The sequence below is a fragment of the Schistocerca serialis genome, chromosome 5, assembly GCF_023864345.2.
Source record: "Schistocerca serialis cubense isolate TAMUIC-IGC-003099 chromosome 5, iqSchSeri2.2, whole genome shotgun sequence".
In the NCBI taxonomy this organism is placed as follows: domain Eukaryota; kingdom Metazoa; phylum Arthropoda; class Insecta; order Orthoptera; family Acrididae; genus Schistocerca; species Schistocerca serialis.
This window is the reverse complement of record NC_064642.1, coordinates 244,524,972-244,546,680: the sequence shown is the minus strand read 5'-3', so window position 1 is coordinate 244,546,680 and position 21,709 is coordinate 244,524,972. Positions and strand designations below refer to the sequence as shown.

Sequence of the window (21,709 nt, the reverse complement as noted above, 5' to 3'; positions counted from 1 at the left end):
TGTGTGTGTGTGTATGTGTATTGAACTGGGGACCTAGAAACGACGGAGAGATTTCGTCCCGCCGTAGCCTTCAGTGGTCACAACCCCACAACAAGCCACAGCAGACCACCCACCCCACCCCCACCCAACACCGAACCCAGGATTATTCTGCGGTTCGGCCCCCAGTGGTCCGCCCCGCTCTCCCACCCCCGGAACGTCTCATACCAGACGAGTGTAGCCCCAAATGTTTGCGTGGTAGAGTAATTATGACGTATGCATACGTGGAGACAGTGGTTGCGCAGCAATCGCCGACATAGTGTAACTGAGGCGGAATAAGGGGAACGAGCCCGCATTCGCCGAGTCAGATGGAAAACCACTTTAAAAACCATCCACAGGCTGGCTGGCACACCGGATCCCGACACTAATCTGCTGGGCGGATTCGTGCCGGGGACCGGCACGCCTTCCCGCTCGGGAAGCAGCGCGTTACACCGCGCGGCTAGCCGGTACTGTTATGTTTATTTACATGTACATTCTTTATTTCCTACAAGGAATCAAGAAGGACGAGCATGGTTACTAGAAAGTCATGATGCGGGTTTTTTTTCTTGTCCATAAGATGGCTCTGTTGTATCGTGCTGTGAATCAACGACAGACCGATTCATTACGCAGTGCTACTCAGAGAAGTGCAGCACAACACGATGGAGCAGTACCGCTACAGTTTCGCAGAACTCACTGACATCACCTGATGTGTGGGGAAGTAGATGCAATGCTCTCGCTGCTGAGACTGTACAGGGAACGGTTGCCTAACAGGTATCATCCGCCACGAGGAGTGTTTATTTCTCTCGATCGACGAATGCGGGAGACTGGTCCATTGGAAAGAAGAAACGAGGGACCTGGCAACATGAGGACCACTCTAGCCGGCCTCTGTGGCCGAGCGGTTCTAGGCGCTTCAACCCGTTACCGCGCTGCTGCTACGGTCGCAGGATCGAATCCTGCCTCTGGCATGGATGTGAGTGATGTCCTTAGGTTAGTTAGGTTTAAGTAGTTCTAAGTCTAGGGGACTGATTACCTCAGATGTTGAGTCCCATAGTGCTTAGAGCCATTTGAACCATATGAGGACCATTCTCACACATGATTAGGAAGAGGAGGTGCTGGAACGTTTGGCGGCACACCTCACTACGAGTAATCGTCGTATTTCACGTGCAATGGGCGCTGCACATACTAGCGATTGGCGACTACTCCACGTACAACAATTACACCCATATCACCCACAACGACTCCTTACAGTGCTTGTGACTCACTATGCACGAAGGCTCGCACTGCGTCCGTGGTTGCTTCTGACAATGGATTAATCGATCAGATTTCCTTCAAATCGTGCTGTTCACTCACGAGGCCTCATTTGATCGTGATGGTATTCCGAACAACAGGAATAGCCAGGTGTGGGATGAGGGAAACCCTCGCTGTAGTAGAGTTACACCATCAAGTGCGTTTTGCTGCGAATATCTGGGCCGGCATTGTAGGCAACAACCTCATTGGGCCATATCTTCTACCTGGCCGTCTAAATGGTCACCTCTACTTGAGGTTCGTGCAAAGAGTTATACCTGAGTTTTTGGACAACGTACCTTTGGCTGTTCGTGAAAAGAGGCGGATACAACATGACTGTCCACCGCCTCACTTTAGTGTTGATGTCCGCAACCACCTCAAAGCTTTATTTCCTGGTCGCTGGATTGGAACGGGAGGTCCTTTTCCATGGCCAGCGAGGTCACCTGACCTGAATCACCTCGATTATTTCCTAGGGGGATGTCTGAAGGCACTTGCTTATGAGGCCCAAGTAGATACGGAGGTAGAACTAGTTGCCAAAATTGTAGTTGCCTGTGATGTGATTCGAAACACCAGTGATATTTGTCAGGGTGCGTCAGAATCTTGTTCGCCGATGTTATGCCTGCATTGAAGTTGATGGCCGTCAGTTTCAGCACATTTTGTAAGATACAGTACAAACGGTACGTTCATAGTGTCATTGACTGTATTTGCAGTTACCTGTAACTAATGTAAATAAAAAGGTACACAGTGATGTGATTTTATTCCTATTATCTCCCTAAGCTGTCTTCTTCGACTCCACGTTCCCTACCTCAAATTGTTCAGTGGACACCCTCTATGTCCTGTTAAATCTTTGCACGCTCTAATGGAAACGCTCTGAATGTATTATACCATTTGGAAGACGGCTATAATTTTATTTTACTAACTAATCTCTATTCAGAGAATGTTACATTGACACATACGCACAAGACGACATGACATGAGGATGAAGTCCATTTTCTAATTGGTAATTAATTTTTAAAATCAGTTTACAGCAGTCTTCGAAAAAGGTAGAGGAATGAATGATAAGTACGACAACTCGGTATTAGCTACTAGCACAAAAACGCAAACTGTTATGGCCAAAAGCATACAAAAATCAGCGCGCTTTTTTGCCACAGAGAGAATGAGTCTTCGAGTAGGAGCGAACTATTCTGAGACTTGTGATACTCGAGGAACAGTACAGGATAAGAAGGAAGCCACTATAGCACTGAGGTAAAATTGTCACCTTGATTACCACTGTACGCAACCCTCAACATTACACTCGTACTAGCTTCGTTTCTGATACTGCAGGCGGCATACGGAATGCTGGGGTAGGCGGGGAATGTGAATGCCAGTTCGTCAGCCTTTAGGGTGCCGAGGACCAGCAGTAAACCTGTTGTCTGCTCTGTCATCAAATAAGTCCACAGAAGCTCACGAATCACAGCTGCATACTGCCCCAGTTGTTACAGTACTACCACTAGCCTGCAAAAAGGAGCTAACAGTTTTGTTGTCATCTCTTCGGGGTACCTACGAGCCACAACTGCCAGACAGCTGTCATCAGATGGTGGTGTTGACGAACGTGACCTCTAGGAAGCCGATTTTCATTGTTTTGTGCCTGCCAACCCGAGGCTGAATGTTCGAGTGATGTCGCTCTGACGTACGTCTGTAACTTCACCTGCTGACAGTACAGTGGCCTAGTGCGCAAGCTCTAAGCTTGAGATGGTCTTTCGAGATACGTTGACAGACTGAATAGTGCAATTCGCACTGTCTCGTTCGCGACCGTAGAAACGGCGAACTCTGCACTGAGAATGCAGGTTTACTATCACCTACGTTATACAGGAAGCTGTACGCAGCGATTTCCTGTGGTCAACAAATTTATCGAGAAAGACGTTTACGATTTACAAAATACAAACTATGCAATTCATGAGGGAGTAGCGAAACAAGATTTGAGCAGTTACATTCAGTCTATCACAATTGATTTCTTTTCCAATTGGATCTCTTCTTATGGAGCCCTTCTATCGTATCAATTTTCTGACCTTTGTTGTTTCTAGTTTACTTTTGTTTCTTGTAAGTTACCCAGATCTCGTTTTCACACTACAGTAAAGGCAACTCCACAGTTTAATAAATTTTGTCATTGCATTCTTTCAGGTTCAATAATTAAATGTTCTTGATAATATTCCATATATTGCTGGAAATTCATGCAGCTCTTCAGCTATATCACTTCCATAACTCGTGTGGCACATATTTAAAATGTGATACCCGTTCAGCTACATCGTTGTTAACTGTTCCCATCGACTACAACTTAAGAGATCATAACTTCGTGTTCTTTATTACTTTATCTGAAGTGCTCTATTAAAAATCCTAAAAATGCCTATTAAGATGGCATAAAAGAATATCAAAAGGATTAAGTCAGTGCGGACAGTGGGCAAGGGTAAGGCAGCTGTTCCGTAGAAAACTCAGATCTAGAGCTTGCTAAACAGTCCTCCTCGTTGCCCAGATGCAAGATTACAGGACGACAGACAAGTACGGCTAACTCAGTAATTATCCTCTCCAATCTGAAATCACCATCAACGTAATGGATAACTCGCATTCAGCGAATTTATTTCGGTCGGATTTTAATTGGCCAACACTACACTAAGAATCCAGGGTGTAGTAATGTCTGATGCCAGTGGCGTACTTCTATGGACGTTATCTTTAATCAAACAATTGTCCCCTTGAAGGGTGTCTTAAGATGAGGGTACACGTCACGCCTTTACAGCCACATGAATTTACTCTTTCTTTGTTTCTTTAAATCACTTCAACAAAGACTGCGTATTGTTTCTGCCATCGTATTTTTGAAACCCGGAAGGAAATGATGTCTTTGAACACGCATATATCGAGAGACCAATACTGTCCAGACATTTCAGGTAATTTTCAGATGACCGTTCTAAAATGTAGGACATGTGTGAACAAAGGAAAATTCGGGTCTAACTTCCCATCGACTATTAGGTCCTTTAAGCTAGAGCAAAAGCTCGGATTGGCGAATCCTTTTCAAAGGAACCATATCGGCACTCAGCTCAGTCGGTTTAGGAAAACCACGGAAACCTTAATGTGAATATTGGGAAAGGGATTTAAACTCTGATCTTTCCAAAACAGAATCCAGTACTTTTAACACACACTGCTCTACCTCGCTCGGTGACGTGTATGCGGGCGCCGTTTTCTGTAATAACGATCAGTTCGTTTCCTGATCGATGCAAAGCTGGTACTTACTTCTTGTGGAAGTTCTCGAACTCGTCCTGCTGCTCGTTGATGGATGCGTCCAGGTCCAGGTATGCCCCGTAGTCGCCATCTTTGTACAGCTGCAACGCCGCATCATCGAGCTGGAACAGAAAAGGTGAGCGTTATTGCCAACTGTCTAAGGAAATGCTGAGTACAGTGCATTTCACACACCGCTCGAACAGCAACGCACTCGACAGAGGACTGCAAGTGTAAGAGGTCCGAGTTCAATTCCCCGTCGCGGTACTGTACAAAGTATGATTACCAGGCACGTCACGCCTGTGTGAGGGAGGCACTGTGGAATGCAGCCTCCTACTGTGTGCTATATAAGAATAAAAGCTGCAAGACGTACAGAAAATGACACATACAAGTGGATAGAACATCACTCCAAATTTCAGTTCGCAACACACATATTGGCATTGTTGAGGAGCGCACACTAGGTGGGAGGCGTGTCAGACCATGGCGTATAAGAGAGGGATCTGTGCGTTTTATGTCCTTGAATCCCTAAACGTCAGTCAATTCTACATCTACATCTACATTTATACTCCGCAAGCCACCCAAAGGTGTGTGGCGGAGGGCATTTTACGTGCCACTGTCATTACCTCCCTTTCCTGTTCCAGTCGCGTATGGTTCGCGGGAAGAACGACTGTCTGAAAGCCTCCGTGCGCGCTCTAATCTCTCTAATTTTACATTCGTGATCTCCTCGGGAGGTATAAGTAGGGGGAAGCAATATATTCGATACCTCATCCAGAAACGCACCCTCTCGAAACCTGGCAAGCAAGCTACACCGCGATGCAGAGCGCCTCTCTTGCAGAGTCTGCCACTTGAGTTTATTAAACATCTCCCTAACGCTATCACGGTTACCAAGTAACCCTGTGACGAAACGCGCCGCTCTTCTTTGGATCTTCTCTATCTCCTCGGTCAAACCGATCTGGTACGGATCCCACACTGATGAGCAATACTCAAGTATAGGTCGAACGAGAGTTTTGTAAGCCACCTCCTTTGTTGATGGACTACTTTTTCTAAGCACTCTCCCAATGAATCTCAACCTGGTACCCGTCTTACCAACAATTAATTTTATATGATCATTCCACTTCAAATCGTTCCGCACGCATACTCCCAGATATTTTACAGAAGTAACTGCTACCAGTGTTTGTTCCGCTATCATATAATCATACAATAAAGGATCCTTCTTTCTATGTATTCGCAATACATTACATTTGTCTATGTTAAGGGACAGTTGCCACTCCCTGCACCAAGTGCCTATCCGCTGCAAATCTTCCTGCATTTCGCTACAATTTTCTAATGCTGCAACTTCTCTGTATACTACAGCATCATCCGCGAAAAGCCGCATGGAACTTCCGACACTATCTACTAGGTCATTTATATATATTGTGAAAAGCAATGGTCCCATAACACTCCCCTGTGGCACGCCAGAGGTTACTTTAACGTCTGTAGACGTCTCTCCATTGATAACAACATGCTGTGTTCTGTTTGCTAAAAACTCTTCAATCCAGCCACACAGCTGGTCTGATATTCCGTAGGCTCTTACTTTGTTTATCAGGCGACAGTGCGGAACTGTATCGAACGCCTTCCGGAAGTCAAGAAAAATAGCATCTACCTGGGAGCCTGTATCTAATATTTTCTGGGTCTCATGAACAAATAAAGCGAATTGGGTCTCACACGATCGCTGTTTCCGGAATCCATGTTGATTCCTACATAGTAGATTCTGGGTTTCCAGAAACGACATGATAAACGAGCAAAAAACATGTTCTAAAATTCTACAACAGATCGACGTCAGAGATATGGGTCTATAGTTTTGCGCAACTGCTCGACGACCCTTCTTGAAGACTGGGACTACCTGTGCTCTTTTCCAATCATTTGGAACCCTCCGTTCCTCTAGAGACTTGCGGTACACGGCTGTTAGAAGGGGGGCAAGTTCTTTCGCGTACTCTGTGTAGAATCGAATTGGTATCCCGTCAATTGTGGCGGTTCAGTGACGGTTTAGCACAAAAATCCGGTTAAAGTTCCAACAGACGAAACAATCCCTGGGAGATACAACACATTTAGTGAAACTGGCTGCTTATGTGGTGCAAAGAAAAAAAAAAATCTCGCCGGGATCGTAAGTAGAGGGCAGAGTGTGTGCGGCAATCATACGTCACGGCCTTGAAAAACTCTACGGCACGTGCGGGCAGAAAGCTGCAGATACCGCAGTATACTATGCGGCGCATTTTACGCAAATGCCTGAGTGTAAAACCATACCCGCTCTGACTATTCGGGACAATGAACTTTGTTCTGATTTTTGAGACGACTTAAAGCGGTTTCTGGGGAAAGATGGTTTCTCATGTAAGTTGGTTTTCAGTGGCCACGTTTCACACGTGCAGGAAGATGAATCGTCACAACGTGTGGGTTTGGTGCACTGAACATCGACACCAGATAGTGGAACACATTCGCGATTCACCTAAAGTTAACCTATTTTCTGCCTTGTCCTCTTCGCAAGTTTATGGACTACTTTTCTTTGCAAATAAAACTTTGACAGGTTTCATGCAACTCATTATGCTGCAGTAATGGCTTAGGCTACATTTTTAACAAGACATAGGAAACTTAATTCACAATAAGGTGCTGCTCCACCACACTTTCCTCCAAAATTTCCTCAGTGCGGAAGTGCCTCAGTACGGGATTGGACGTGCTTCACATCACGAAACTCCTCTTCTTCGGTGGCCCTCATTGTAACGTGATTTAGCTCTACGTGATTTCTTCTCATGGGATTATGTTAAACACAGTATGTCCCTGCCTAAACTGCCACTGAATTTGAAAAGTTGCAAGGAAGGATAATTACAAAAATGGTTCAAATGGCACTGAGCACTATGGGACTTAACTTCTAAGGTCATCAATCCCCTAGAACTTAGAACTACTTAAACCTAACTAACTTAAAGACATCACACACATCCATGCCCGAGGCAGGATTCGAACCTGCGACCGTAGCGGTCTCGCGGCTCCAGACTGTAGCGCCTAGAACCGCTCCGCCACCACGGCCGGTGGATAATTACACCTTCGCCCATATCGATCATAATGGTTGGACCGTGTACGGCAAGAGTTTGACTTTCTTACTGACGTTTCCTGCATCACAAACGATGTGCAACAGGTGAACTAAAAACTTGGACGTGCATCTGTTTTCTAGACATATTGTAGTTTCCGCCCAGTCGTCTTCTGAAATCTCGGAGGAACTTACGAACAACACTGTACTTCTTCAGTCTATAATGTGGTTACCTTCATTTATGTTTTTACTTAATCAATAAAAAAAGCTGGAACTGAGTGAATGACGTTGGTTTATCAAGTACTTATTTGGATTACGTTCACAGTATCACACTGAGGCAATGCATTGAATGAAAACGTGAAAAGGACTCTTCTACACACTCGGTAGCGGCACTGTTTTATACGTACAGGGTGAGTCAAAATGATTTCACAACTTTGGAATGATATGTAAATTTATTGACATAACTTACAGAATTGGTGGGGGAAACAGCTACAAGTTTTAAATAACAGTGTCAAGTGCGATTTTGGTTCAGTACAACTACCATTTGTAATGTGGCAAACATACCACCAGGTCAATTTTTTCCCATACTCACTGAAACAAACCGGGAGTAACTTGTTCAAAGGCAGCGTAGATTCGATTTTTCACGTCGGCAAAATTGTTTGGTAGAGGAGGAACATACGCTCGGTCTTTAACGAAACCTCAAAGAAAGAAAGTCAGTGGTGTCAAGTCTGGGGAGCGAGATTTCCATGCGATTGGCCATTCAAGGCCAATCCACCGACCTGGGAAGCGATTATCGAGGAAACCTCATCTACATCTACATGATTACTCTGCAATTCACATTTAACTGCTTGGCAGAGGGTTCATCGAACCACAATCATACTATCTACATCTACATCTACATCTACATTGATACTCCGCAAGCCACCCAACGGTGTGTGGCGGAGGGCACTTTACGTGCCACTGTCATTACCTCCCTTTCCTGTTCCAGTCGCGTATGGTTCGCGGGAAGAACGACTGTCTGAAAGCCTCCGTGCGCGCTCTAATCTCTCTAATTTTACATTCGTGATCTCCTCGGGAGGTATAAGTAGGGGGAAGCAATATATTCGATACCTCATCCAGAAACGCACCCTCTCGAAACCTGGCGAGCAAGCTACACCGCGATGCAGAGCGCCTCTCTTGCAGAGTCTGCCACTTGAGTTTATTAAACATCTCCGTAACGCTATCACGGTTACCAACTAACCCAGTGACGAAACGCGCCGCTCTTCTTTGGATCTTCTCTATCTCCTCCGTCAACCCGACCTGGTACGGATCCCACACTGATGAGCAATACTCAAGTATAGGTCGAACGAGTGTTTTGTAAGCCACCTCCTTTGTTGATGGACTACATTTTCTAAGCACTCTCCCAATGAATCTCAACCTGGTACCCGCCTTACCAACAATTAGTTTTATATGATCATTCCACTTCAAATCGTTCCGTACGCATACTCCCAGATATTTTACAGAAGTAACTGCTACCAGTGTTTGTTCCGCTATCATATAATCATACAATAAAGGATCCTTCTTTCTATGTATTCGCAATACATTACATTTCATTTCTTTCTACCATTCCACTCCCGAACGGCGCGCGGGACAAACAACACCTAAACCTTTCTGTTCTAGCTCTGATTTCTCTTATTTTATTTTGATGATCATTCCTACCTATGTAGGTTGGGCTCAACAAAATATTTTCGCATTCGGAAGAGAAAGTTGATGACTGAAATTTCGTAAATACATCTCGCCGCGACGAAAAACGTCTTAGCTTTAATGACTTCCATCCCAAGTCGCGTGTCATATTTGCCACACTCTCTCCCCTATTACGTGATAATACAAAACGAGCTGCCCATTTTTGCACCCTTTCGATGTCCTCCGTCAATCCCACCTGGTAAGGATCCCACACCGCGGAGCAATATTCTCCTGGTGGTAAAAGGGGGTACGGATGCACTACGTGAATCAAAATTGAAGCTGTTTGCTACAAAACGACACCTCTACCGATCCTGTAAGTTCTATCAATAAATATATTTTGTAAAGTCCTTTTTGACTGTACATAACTTCATATTTTCTTCAACATAATACACTAAAAAAAAGACACACCACGAATGTGTTATGTAAAGTGGTCTCAAATTGATATTCGTACACGTATTGACGGAAAATCGAAAATTCTAAACTTTGACGGCCGATGGATGAATGTGTGACGCTGCACCGCGATTTCATCGCACAGCTGATAAGGATACTAAACAGAGGACTGTCGTTACAAGGACATAAAGTATTAGTGAATTTCATTCCGTGTACGCAGTTGGACAGCAACTATGCCTCGCAGACAGGCGCGTGAACAATATAGCAAAGGTCATCATTCCAGAGAGGGCGTGGAGTTGGGCTCAAAGAAGCCGGATAGAGTAATCGGCGAGTCGCCACTGTTCGAAAATGTTGGCAGGAATAGGTGAACCATGGCCAATCACAGCATCAAGATGGAATCGGTCGATCTAGAGAGACGACAGAACGTGAGGACCGAACAGCCGTCAGAAGAGCACTCAAAGCCCCAGATTCATCATTTATCTTAGATCCGACGAGCTACTGGTGCTTCAGTGACCAGACGGACCGATAACAGGTAGCTCACAGGAAGGGGTCTGAGCTTCCAGCGCCTATCGCGCCGACTACCGCTCACCTCTGTACACCAACAAGCCCTTTTTGCAGTGGTGTCTCGGCCTGGAATCTCACTGACTGGAGTAGAACTGTCTTCAGTGATGAGTCCCGCTTCGAAATGAGTCCCGATTACTACCGAGGACGCGTCTGGAGACGACCGAACGGCGGTGGGATACCGACCTAACTGTCGCCCGACATACGGAACGACAACCAGGAGTGATGGTCTGGGTGGCATTTCATTTCAGGACACTTTTGGTTGTCATCCGTGGCTCTCTTACAGCACACCGAGCGAGTTAGCGCAATGGACAGGACACGACCGATTTCCTTCTCCATCCTTCCCTAATCCGAGCTGGTGCTCCGTCTCTAACAACCTCGTTCACGACGGGGCGTTAAACACTGATCTCCTCCTGCTCTTACAGCACAGCAATGCGTCTACGATATTCTACGCCCCGTTTTGTTGCCCTTCAAGGCAAGCCATCCTGGACTTATATTTCAGCAAGATAATGCCCGCCTGCATACGTCGACAGTTTCTTCGTGCTTGCCAATTCCTACCTAGGCCTGCAAAGTCACCAGCGCTAATTGGACAGAATTTGCCACGGCGTCCCTCAGGAGGACATCCAATAATTCCGTCAATGCCAAACCGAAGAACTGCTTGCATAAGGGCCAGAGTTGGACCAACGGGTAATTGCCTCGCTAAATTTGTAAAGCTCTTTCTCCTGAATAAATCATCCAATTTTTCTCAAGCTGTAACGATTTGCTTGTCTGTACTTGTACGTCACATCTGCCGATTACTGTCACGTTAGGATAATTCCTTTCTCTTCGAGCTTGTTTACTTTCAAGGTACTTATCACTCTATTCTCAGTTGATGGAACTATCTAATTAGTTGTTTATCGCCTTCTCGTAAACTAGCTATCTCCTTCTCACGTGTCCCGTTGAGTACTTCGGCAATTTTCTAGCAAATATATTTATTTTTCTTCGGCATTTGTGCGACTTGTTAAGGCCTATTCCAACGCGATACGAAAATTTACTGGAACTTACTGTTATATTGCCATCCTCAAATCTGTTACAAAGATAAATATTGTGTAAGCGACAGGTTCAATAAGTTAACGCTAAATCTAACGAGTCTTAGTGATACATAAAATATAAAATTTTAAAATATTTATAGCCACGTATAGCAGTCATACATACGATTAAAATATTCTGATGCAAATCATCGTAAAGTTAAACATGTGAGTACTTGGTGCGTGCTGGTAATACTCAGATTGTGTCTGGTATTTATACAAGAGACTAATGCCAACAGAGGGAACTTTTAGCTAGAGTGCATATTAAACCAGTGTCGTCAGTGTGATGATTAAATTGCGACATGCACAGTCATTAGTTACAGTTTTTTTAATTGCTTCCCATAGCAAAACTAGCGTCTGACAATAAAATTTAACTGACGTGGAATTGGATTCATACTTAAAATACTAATACACTAATATAACACAGCCAATAGCCTGACTAGGTAAAACATGTAACTTGTTTAAGCTAGTACAAAAAGTGTAACAATAAAATAAAATAAATTATACTAGCTTGTTTGTTTTACCTAGTCAGGCTAGTGGCTGTATTATGTTAGTATTTGAACTTTTTATGGTATTTTAAGTATGAATCCAATTTCACATCAGTTACGTTTTACTGTTAGACGCTCGTTTTGCTATGGGAACCAATTAAAAAAACTGTAACTAATGACTGTGCATGTCGCAATTTAATCATCACACTGGCGACACTGGTTTAATATGCGCTCTAGCTAAAAGGGCCCTCTGTTGGCATTAGTCTCTTGTATAAATACCAGACACAATCTGAGTATTACCAGCAAGCACCAAGTATTCATATGTTTAACTTTACGATGATTTACATCAGAATATTTTAATCGTACGTATGACTGCTATACGTGGCTATAAACATTTTATAATTTTATATTTTTTGTATCACTAAGACTCGTTAAGCCGGCCGAAGTGGCCGTGCGGTTAAAGGCGCTGCAGTCTGGAACCGCAAGACCGCTACGGTCGCAGGTTCGAATCCTGCCTCGGGCATGGATGTTTGTGATGTCCTTAGGTTAGTTAGGTTTAACTAGTTCTAAGTTCTAGGGGACTAATGACCTCAGCAGTTGAGTCCCATAGTGCTCAGAGCCATTTGCACCAAGACTCGTTAGATTTAGCGTTAACGTATTGAACCTGCCGCTTACACAATATTTATCTCTGTAACAGGTCTGAGGATGGCAGTATGCCGAAACCGGTAATAAAGTGTAAGAAATCTGGGTAATCAAGACGGACTTGTGAAAATAAAGTGCCAAAAATAATTGGTTGGTTGGTTGGTTTGTGGGATTGAAGGGACCGGACTGCTAGGGCCATCGGTCCCCAAAAATAATTGCGGACTCATTTACACACTTTATCTCTTCAATTAATAACTTATTGTTATAAGTGACAGTTTCTAAACTGTGTTTTCTTAAAGATCAAAGGAAAAGATCTCATAAGCTCCAATAGATAAGTTACTACAGCTTGCACCAAGCTCAACTTAGCCGTTTCCATTCTATGCTGTAAAGCTCGTACTAGCGTCAGGGCATGTTTGTTTGTAGGGCGGTGATCCTATTTGTATCTGTTTACACTACGGCACACGGCGATCGGCACTCGCCGTTGAGATCCGCAGTTGGCCCTGAGCTATAGCAACAGCGCGCCTACCTAGCCTCTGGGTTTACCAACAACCTGGGGATTCTCACCGCAGGAATGGGGTCAGTACATAAACACCGCAAAGAAGCGGGCCAGGGGGCAACGAGCCCTAAACGAATCAGAAGCGTTCAGGGAATGTAAACACCTCACCATCACGAAAAACAACATTCCTACATATAAATATCGAGTGGTGTATGTCTGTGTACGAAAATATTTCAATCTTCGCATAAACGGAATTCCTTCACAATCTTCTGTGTCTTTTCTTCACTTATATTCTAACAGGTAAACAGAGAGCTTCGTAGGAGCTTTTTCCTCACTTAACCTGTCTATACAGATTGGGTTTGTATGGGTAGCTCGTAGTGACACAGATAATCTATATCTTCGCATTAGTTTTTAATTATCTAGCAACAGATGTAAACTGAACTGAGGTGGAGAAAATCAAACCAGCTTTTGGATTTTTCAAAGATCTGACTAACCTTCAACCTACTAACATGTTCCCATCTTTCAGCTAACAAAAAATAGTCCAAATGGCTCTGAGCACTATGGGACTTCACATCTGAGGTAATCAGTCCCCTACAACTTAGAACTACTTAAACCTAACTAACCTTGAACCATTTGAACTTAAACCTAACTAACCTAAGGACATCACACACATCCATGCCCGAGGCAGGATTCGAACCTGCGACCGTATCGGTCGCCCGGTTACAGACTGAAGCGCCTAGAACCGCTCGCTCACACCGGCCGGCTTTCAGCTACCACCAGAGGCCAGCCGCGGTGGTCTCGCGGTTCTAGGCGCGCAGTCTGGAACCGTGCGACTGCTACGGTCGCAGGTTCGAATCCTGCCTCGGGCATGGATGTGTGTGATGTCCTTAGGTTAGTTCGGTTTAAGTAGTTCTAAGTACTAGGGGACTGATGACCACAGATGTTAAGTCCCATAGTGCTCAGAGCCATTTGAACCATTTTTTGATAGCTACCACCAAAGTCGGTAAAGTCAAACCAAAGTACGGTTTCTATATATTAAAGCTTAGTAGTGACTTACGATTCACAATAAAATTGTACATGGCAAAACATCAAATAAAAAAATATGCAAAACACATCCTTGTGTTGCTGCAAAATACTCTGTAAGCTTAGTAAGCTTAAACGTTAATGTGGCTACCACGGCAGACAAGAATGCATCAGGTAAGAACAATTTCGATGGTGTTCAAACAAATAACGTAAAAATCATAGCTAAACATTTACTACCGAACTGTGTATCCCATGGCGACAAAACGAGTCACTTTGCTCGGTTAGGACGTTAAGCTTACAATAAGTGCACCAATGAACCGGCTTTCAACGATACCATTGAGAAACGACGCTGAAAATAAGTGTTGTTCACAGCTTTCAATCGCCCATGTGTAAGGGCTGTTACACTTCAGTAGTCATAACTAAACAATACCTGCGGCAAAAATTCGTCACTGAGGATACATACCGTTGCTGGTGTCTGGTATACACTGCTACGACAAAGGTCATGAGATACCTCCTAACACCGTGTCGGACAACCTTCTGCCCGGCGTATTGCAGCAACTAGACGTGTCATGCATGGACTCAACAAGTCTGTTGCAGAAATACTGATCCATGCTGCCGGTATAACCGTCCATGATTGCGAAAGTGTTGCCAGTGCTGTATATTGCGCACGAACTGACCTCTACATTATGTCTCATAAATGTTCGATGGGATTCGTGTCGGGCGATATGGATGGCCAAATCATGCAATCGAGCAGTCCCAAATGTATGTCAAATCAGTTGCGAACAATTGTGGGTCGATGACATGGCGCACCCTCATCCATAAAAATGAAGTCCATCAATGGCTGCAAATGGTCTCCAAGTTGCTGAACATAACCATTCTCAGTCAATAATCGATTCAGTTGGGCCAGAGGACCCAGTCCATTACATGTAAACACAGCCCACACTACTATGGAGTCACCACCAGCTTACACACTGCCTTGTTTACAACTCGGGTGCACCCTACCGTCGGCTCTTACCAACCGAAATCGGGACTCATCTGATCGGGCCACGATTTTCCAGTCAAAAATGGCTCTGAGCACTATGGGACTTAACATCTGAGGTCATCATTCCGCTAGAACTTAGAACTACTCAAACCTAACTAACCTAAGGACATCACACACATCCATGCCCGAGGCACGATTCGAACCTGCGACCGTAGCGGTCTCGCGGTTCCAGACTGACGCGCCTGGAACCGCTCGGTCACACCGGCCGGCCGATTTTCCAGTCGTCTAGGGTCCAACCCGTATGGATACGAGCCAAGAGAGGCGCTGAAGCGATGTCGTGCTGTTAGCAAAGGCACTCGCGTCGATCGTCTGCTGCCATATCCCATTAATGCCAAATTTCGCCGCACTGTAGTAAGAGATACGTTCCTCGTATGCCCCACATTATTTCTGCGGTTTTTCAAGCAGTGTTGCTTGTCTGTTAACACTGACAACTCTACGCAAACGCAGCTGCTCGCGGTCGTTAAGTGACAAACGCAGCTGCTCGCGGTCGTTAAGTGAAGGCCGTTGACCACTGCGTTGTCTGTGGTGAGAGGTAACGCCCGAAATTTGGTATTCTCGGGATACTTTTTTCACTCTATCCCTTCGCTTAATAGTCAGCGTGTACATTTCTGAACAAGTGGTGTCTATATACAAGTGAATAATACGGGAAAGAACGTTATCACACAAAAGATATCAGCATACATTGGAAACAAAGTTGAGAAAATCAATTTACAATTCCTCTACTTGCATTACCCCGTAGTTTTGATTATCTGTTGATGTTAATAACATCTCAGAACTGGACAGACTTGTCGGCAAGCAATTATCTGCGACCTTTACTTTTAAGAAATATACTTACTTTCCGCCTGTCGATAACTTTTCTTATTACCGCAAACCGACCGTTTTTGGGTAGTGTCAGCCCCTTTCAGATTTGTTAAATAATATAAAAATAAATAACTAATGGTGTCTAACCCTATGTTTTCAATATTACAAAGCAAAAAATTTCCATCTGATTCCAATACAAATATTGCACCACATATCATTTACAGTATAGACCCTATTATACAGTAATCAGTCTTACTAACGGAACACTGTCAAGTTAGTCATATACTAAAACCCAACTAGAACCCTGCCGCTGTATACTTTTCGTGCTTTGACTTTGACAACCAGAAAAAATATATTTCTGGAGCGTTATTTCATGCTTTATAAAAATGGATTGGAGAGTCCCGTCAGGTAGTAATGATATTAACATCGACAAACATTACTTTGTGAGTAGTGGTGTCAATAATTTTGTCTCTCATTGACACACAAAAACTCCTTACAATGGGAACAGTTTGAACAAGGTCTTTATTCTATATTGTAAATAGCACAATTTTCACATCTCTTACACTAGCAACAAAATACGGCCATGAGCTACAAGGATTTTGGGTTCAAATTTCACTTGAAAGTGAAAATCTTTTCTTTCTCTTTTCTTTCTGAAAAGAATTGAGAGATATTTCTTGTTATCACTGCTGGCTTCAAATTGAATTTCTTCAGCTTCTAGAGAATAAATGGAAGTATTCTGTTGACGATTGAAACGTGGCGTGGCGTCATTTTTCGTTACTTTGACGTGTAAATTGTTGAGTTCAAATACTTCAAGAACATGTTTTTTTTTAATAAACGAAAAGCACTATTTGTTATGATGTTGTTCTACCAAGAACCGACAGAAGATGCAGTTAACATTTTTCTTTCTCCCAGAATCACTACTTTTCTCATTTGATGTATCAACATCAAATGGAAAATTCTCCTAGTCTCTCTGTCAACTTTCTTGCCATGGCCTGTCACGCAATAACCGAAATTTATAGGCCTGACAGGACAAGTAAAGAATTATTTATACGAATGAAAAATCTTCAATATTTTCTGCTTCTAAACAATTATTAGTATACATAGACTTACCACGGAACGGGAAAGTAATATGAAGCCCGGATTATCACAGAAAACACTTAAAATCAATTGTGGAATGACCAACTTCCAACTACACGCAACCAAACAGTGAAAAATAAAAATAAATATAAAATGATTGACCGACTGAAAATAAGTATCTCCTATTACTATTTTTATTCATGTATACATCACGCTGATAGCTGATTTGCAACGCAATAGTATGGTGTTTATTATAAAATCTGGTGTAGAATAGAACTGTCCAGTGGATACCAGTAACGAAAATAAAGGCGCTTTACAAAAGGTAGGAAAAAAATTAAGATTGCGTGCATTAGCTATAGCCTCAAATGCAAGTAATTTTTTTCATATATTTCTCTTCATTTTATTAGCTGTTTGAGACAATGAAGATACTGCATGGTTAGCTTGTACATCCGCCACAGATAATGTATAGTGAATAAATGACTGCCACTGACTGGTCACGAATGGATAACTTATTATTGTACTCGAGTATTTCCTTGTTAGCCTAACCTGAGGCTGATAAATTGCTCTGGTCAGATGACGGGAAAATACAGAACGAATATTTAGTGCTGAGAGGCAAATGTTGGCGAGATTTCCAGCTTCCAGGAACGCTCCCAGTTGTACGATCTGTCTTACCCACCCGCGTACGACCTTAGCTGTCACGGGTACCTTAAAATAGGCTTGCTGCGGCCTACGCTCGTACCTACGTTCGTATTGCGCGATTCGTAAAGACACATTGGCCGAGGTTAGGAGCTCCTAATTACCTATCTTTCTTTTTCCTTTACATGTATAATAAGCTCCATATATTTAGTAGTTGGACGCGCTCTCATGTAATTCTTATATTTTATGATCAATTCCCACGGTAATATTTAGATTTCTGTAGCTGGAACTTTTATGTCAGTTCTATGTGCTATTTTCCAACGAAATTATAGTTTGTTTCTACACTGTTCGATTCATTAAATCGTGAAAATGCTTACATCTTTCATTTGTTGTTACGGCAGTCTGGTCAAGTACACGCCATGAATGGCTAGTAGACGTAGAAGGACAGCTTCAGCAGCCTAATGGGGAAGGTTTTTCCTGTCCTCTGCGGCCGCGGCCGTCTTTCCTTCGCGAAGTATGAGAACTGTGTGCATAAGTTTATCTGTGGACCGTAGGTGACAGCAAGGTCATGTGTGTAGTGTAATGTCGTGTTCGTGTTCGAGGTGATGAGAGAAGAGAGAGAGTAAAATCCGGTGCCCACACATAGCCTACTCTCGAAGAGCACCAAGGGTGCTCCCAAGCTTAACGTCCCTCTACGACAGACGGCTCACTACCAACAGTGGACGGCTCACTACCAACAGTGTTGCATGCATGCCCTCACTCAGTGAAACACTTTGAAGAGGTTTGGAATTTAATGCAGCACAATGGTGCAAAGAGTGGTGATAAGGGACTTTACGCCACCCCCCCCCCTGCGCCCTCTGCAGTAAAGACAGAGGAAAAACTGCTAACAGTACGCGGCGTACCCGGAGGTCACCCATCCAAGTACTGGCCGCGCCCGACGGTGCTTAACTTCTACGATCTGAAGGGAACAGGTGTACCCATCTCGGCATTCGGCACGCGATTATATTTGTAAATAATGTGTTTAAATGTGTGTGAAATCTTATGGGACTTAACGTCTAACGTCATCAGTCCCTAAGCTTACACACTACTTAACCTAAATTATCCTAAGGACAAACACACACACACCCATGCCCGAGGGAGAACTCGAACCTCCGCCGGGACCAGTTATATTTGTATTTTTTAAATTCCAGTTTCTGTTTGGACAGTAATTTTAATAAAAAAAGTTAACGACGAGGTTAATAGAGTCGGTGCAAGTGCTTGCGTATGGGATGGATTGGAAAGAAAATCGATAACGTGTTTTTGGAAGGAACTAAACTGGAACTCACCTTAAGGGGAACCACGAAAAATCTAATTCTGGATGGCTGGACGAAGATTCGAACCGTCGTTCTCCTGAACGCCTGTCTGGTATTTTACCACGTTGCCATTTCGTCGCACTGCAATCTGGACGGAAATTTTCTAAGACATCACCCCTGTTCTCGCAGTGGTGCCGTCCTCGTGACTATTGAGGACTCTCGAGCCGATTTCCGATATTCCAGTGGAAGAGGACTTTGTGCGGTTTGGAGATGATAGGTCGGTGTTTCCGTAATTCGTCTACATGTTGTGTGGTTGGTACTCTCTAGATTGGCTTAAGGGCTAGTGACTTTTCTGCTGGAGACAAATTTCCGAAAAGTCCTGGCGGGAAGCGGCACTTTGCAGAGGAGTGCTATCAGTGGGAGGAACGAAAGGGACCTTGGAAATGTCTGCACTTTGCTCTTAATTTGCTGAAATGAGTGAACGTCAAAACAATTATGTGAAGTCGCTTGAAGCTCAGGAAACCGAGAAGTTGGAGCGCATGAAATCGAGAAGTTGCGTGTAGAAGATGAGTTGTGTGCCCTCCAGAACTGAGACGTCATCTTAAGGTGTTAAATATTTCTGAAGTTGGCGGTTAGTGAGCCTTCGTGATCAAAAATATTACTTTTATAAAAAACAGAAAGTCTTAAAGTATTCTAAAGTGAAAAGTGCATTCCCATGCACGAGTTTGGAATTCTGCTTAGTCACTTTCTGGCTTTCTAGGCAGGTGTAGCAGTTTAGTGGTTGTGTAAGTTCTCGGTAGGAAGAGATCTTATATCGACGTGTGGTGTCGTTATTTAGATGTTTTATAAAAGAGTCTAATTTGGAGAAGTCTGTGTAAAGCCAATAAACAACCCTTGTTCCTGTGGAAATTTTATGAGTATTGTGAGTGAAAGTTGACCTGTTGACTTATCCTGTTTTGGCTTGGTGGAGGTTATCGTCAGAGGTAATTAGGTGATTTGAGTGTTAGTGGTGTATGTTAACCAGTAGAGTGTAATATAATTACACAAAAAATTTCGATTATCGATGTCAAGCTAGTCACGACACCCAATAACAAACTCTTTGACCCAAATCAAAATTTATAAAAAGTAAATTCCAAATTTTGTATTATACATAGACACATTTATAATAACAGCACAATATTGCTGATTTCCTCCTGATTCTACTGGTACCATACAATCCTTCCGAAAACATATTTTAAGAAATTCATATTACTAATGTTGAAAGTACTTTAATACGTTAGCCTAGATTTTGCCACGAAGAATTGAGATCTATAGTAACTAAAAACCATAACAGGATAATAGATTGTAAGGAAGATCAACTCATTCCTCTAATTCCAGGATTGCATAACATTAACAAAGGAAGTTGTTGCGTTACATCCAAATTCGATTAAAACACTTTTTTGAAAAGTAAAATTTATTCGGCATATTCTGGAGGAAAAGATCAAGTTTTACTCATACGATTGTAATCCAAAAGCTTTAGTCGAATTAATTTTACCACAATATAAATCGTAATATTAAACATTCCAAAACTTCGGAAATATTAGGAACTCGAAAAATCTAGGACTAGTTTTGGAATGACCATTAAAACTTCTTTACGATGAAACATTTTATACATAATTTCTCAGTCGTTTGAAATTTCGTAATAAATTCACTTTTTTTTATTCTGCTAAGATAGCGGAGGGGTTTGTGGAAATAATGGTGGACTCAAATGTGGTTATTACCACATTAATATGCATTCATTTAATGTGACACAGAAAAACTATTTTCTGTTAATACAAATATAAACTAAAATAGCTCTAGCCTTCAGGCAGCTTGCTTCTATTACTAAGCACATGTTAATACTTCGATTTGCGACATCACCTCCCTTAAACTGGTGGAGAGAGGGATGACTTTAAAAACGTTTCGGAGAGACGCCAAGCACCACTTGAGCGTGAGTTGAAATTATAGTAGGTCACGTAGACGTAAAATACTATTAATTTTTGTGAATGTCAACCAAATATAGGTTGGCAACAGTGTCCGATGCCTACCATGAGCGTCTTTTGTAAATCTTTACAAAACATACATTGTGCTATAACGATATGTGTAGTAATGCACTTCCCAGATGTGGGGGTGCTACGACTCTGTTTCTGAGAAATGGCGAGTGGCCTTAAAGACTAAATGGTCGACCACAAAAACAATATACAAATCCGAAAGCACAAACCGAAAGCAATCTAAAACATAAGAGCCAAGAGTCGCCAACAGCGTACAAACAAAGCCACAATAGAAATCCTAGAGAAAATCCAAGAGCAAGCGAGTAATTGTGTGCGAAAATAACGTTGGCGATCACGAAGCTTTGGAAATGCCAACGCAACTGGAGGAGGAAAGAGCGCACATTTTCCTCCTAGCTTACACCGCGAGGAACTTGCCAAGTAACATGACGTCCACGCTATCTTCGGTGTAGACATGAAACCAAACAACTTCGGATGGCCAACGCTGGTGCGTCGATCTCGATATCAGAGTCCAGTGAGAGTACTAAAAGAGGTTTTGATTTGTCAATAGTTACATCGCTCATAGTTAAAAAATCAGACAGCACAAGTGGCGTGCGGATCCAAAGGCCCTAAATCAACTTCAGCCACCGAATTCATCACATTACACTGATGAAACTCACGAGTTCAATTCGTGGCATGTTGTTCTGAACAGGGTCTCAGACTTTTTCTTTATCGAGACCAAACAGGTAACAACGCAAGTGGTTGGATCTCGGAACCTCGCACACTTGCTGAAATCAGTGACATAGCTGCAGGGCAATAACTACTGGTTTTGAAGCAGTGAGAAGTTCAACGTCGTCTCGCAG

The 21,709-nt window shown here is 43.1% G+C and overlaps 1 protein-coding gene across 5 annotated transcripts in view; it reads right to left on the bottom strand.

Moving 5' to 3' along the window:
- Positions 1-21,709, bottom strand: part of LOC126481662 (FH1/FH2 domain-containing protein 3) — a 650,693-nt gene that overhangs the window by 234,134 nt on the left and 394,850 nt on the right. For all 5 annotated transcript variants that reach the window (XM_050105589.1, XM_050105590.1, XM_050105587.1 and 2 more), the window contains one exon: positions 4,561-4,670. In XM_050105589.1, the coding sequence (XP_049961546.1) occupies positions 4,561-4,670 (110 nt within the window). The remainder of the gene's footprint in view (positions 1-4,560; positions 4,671-21,709) is intronic.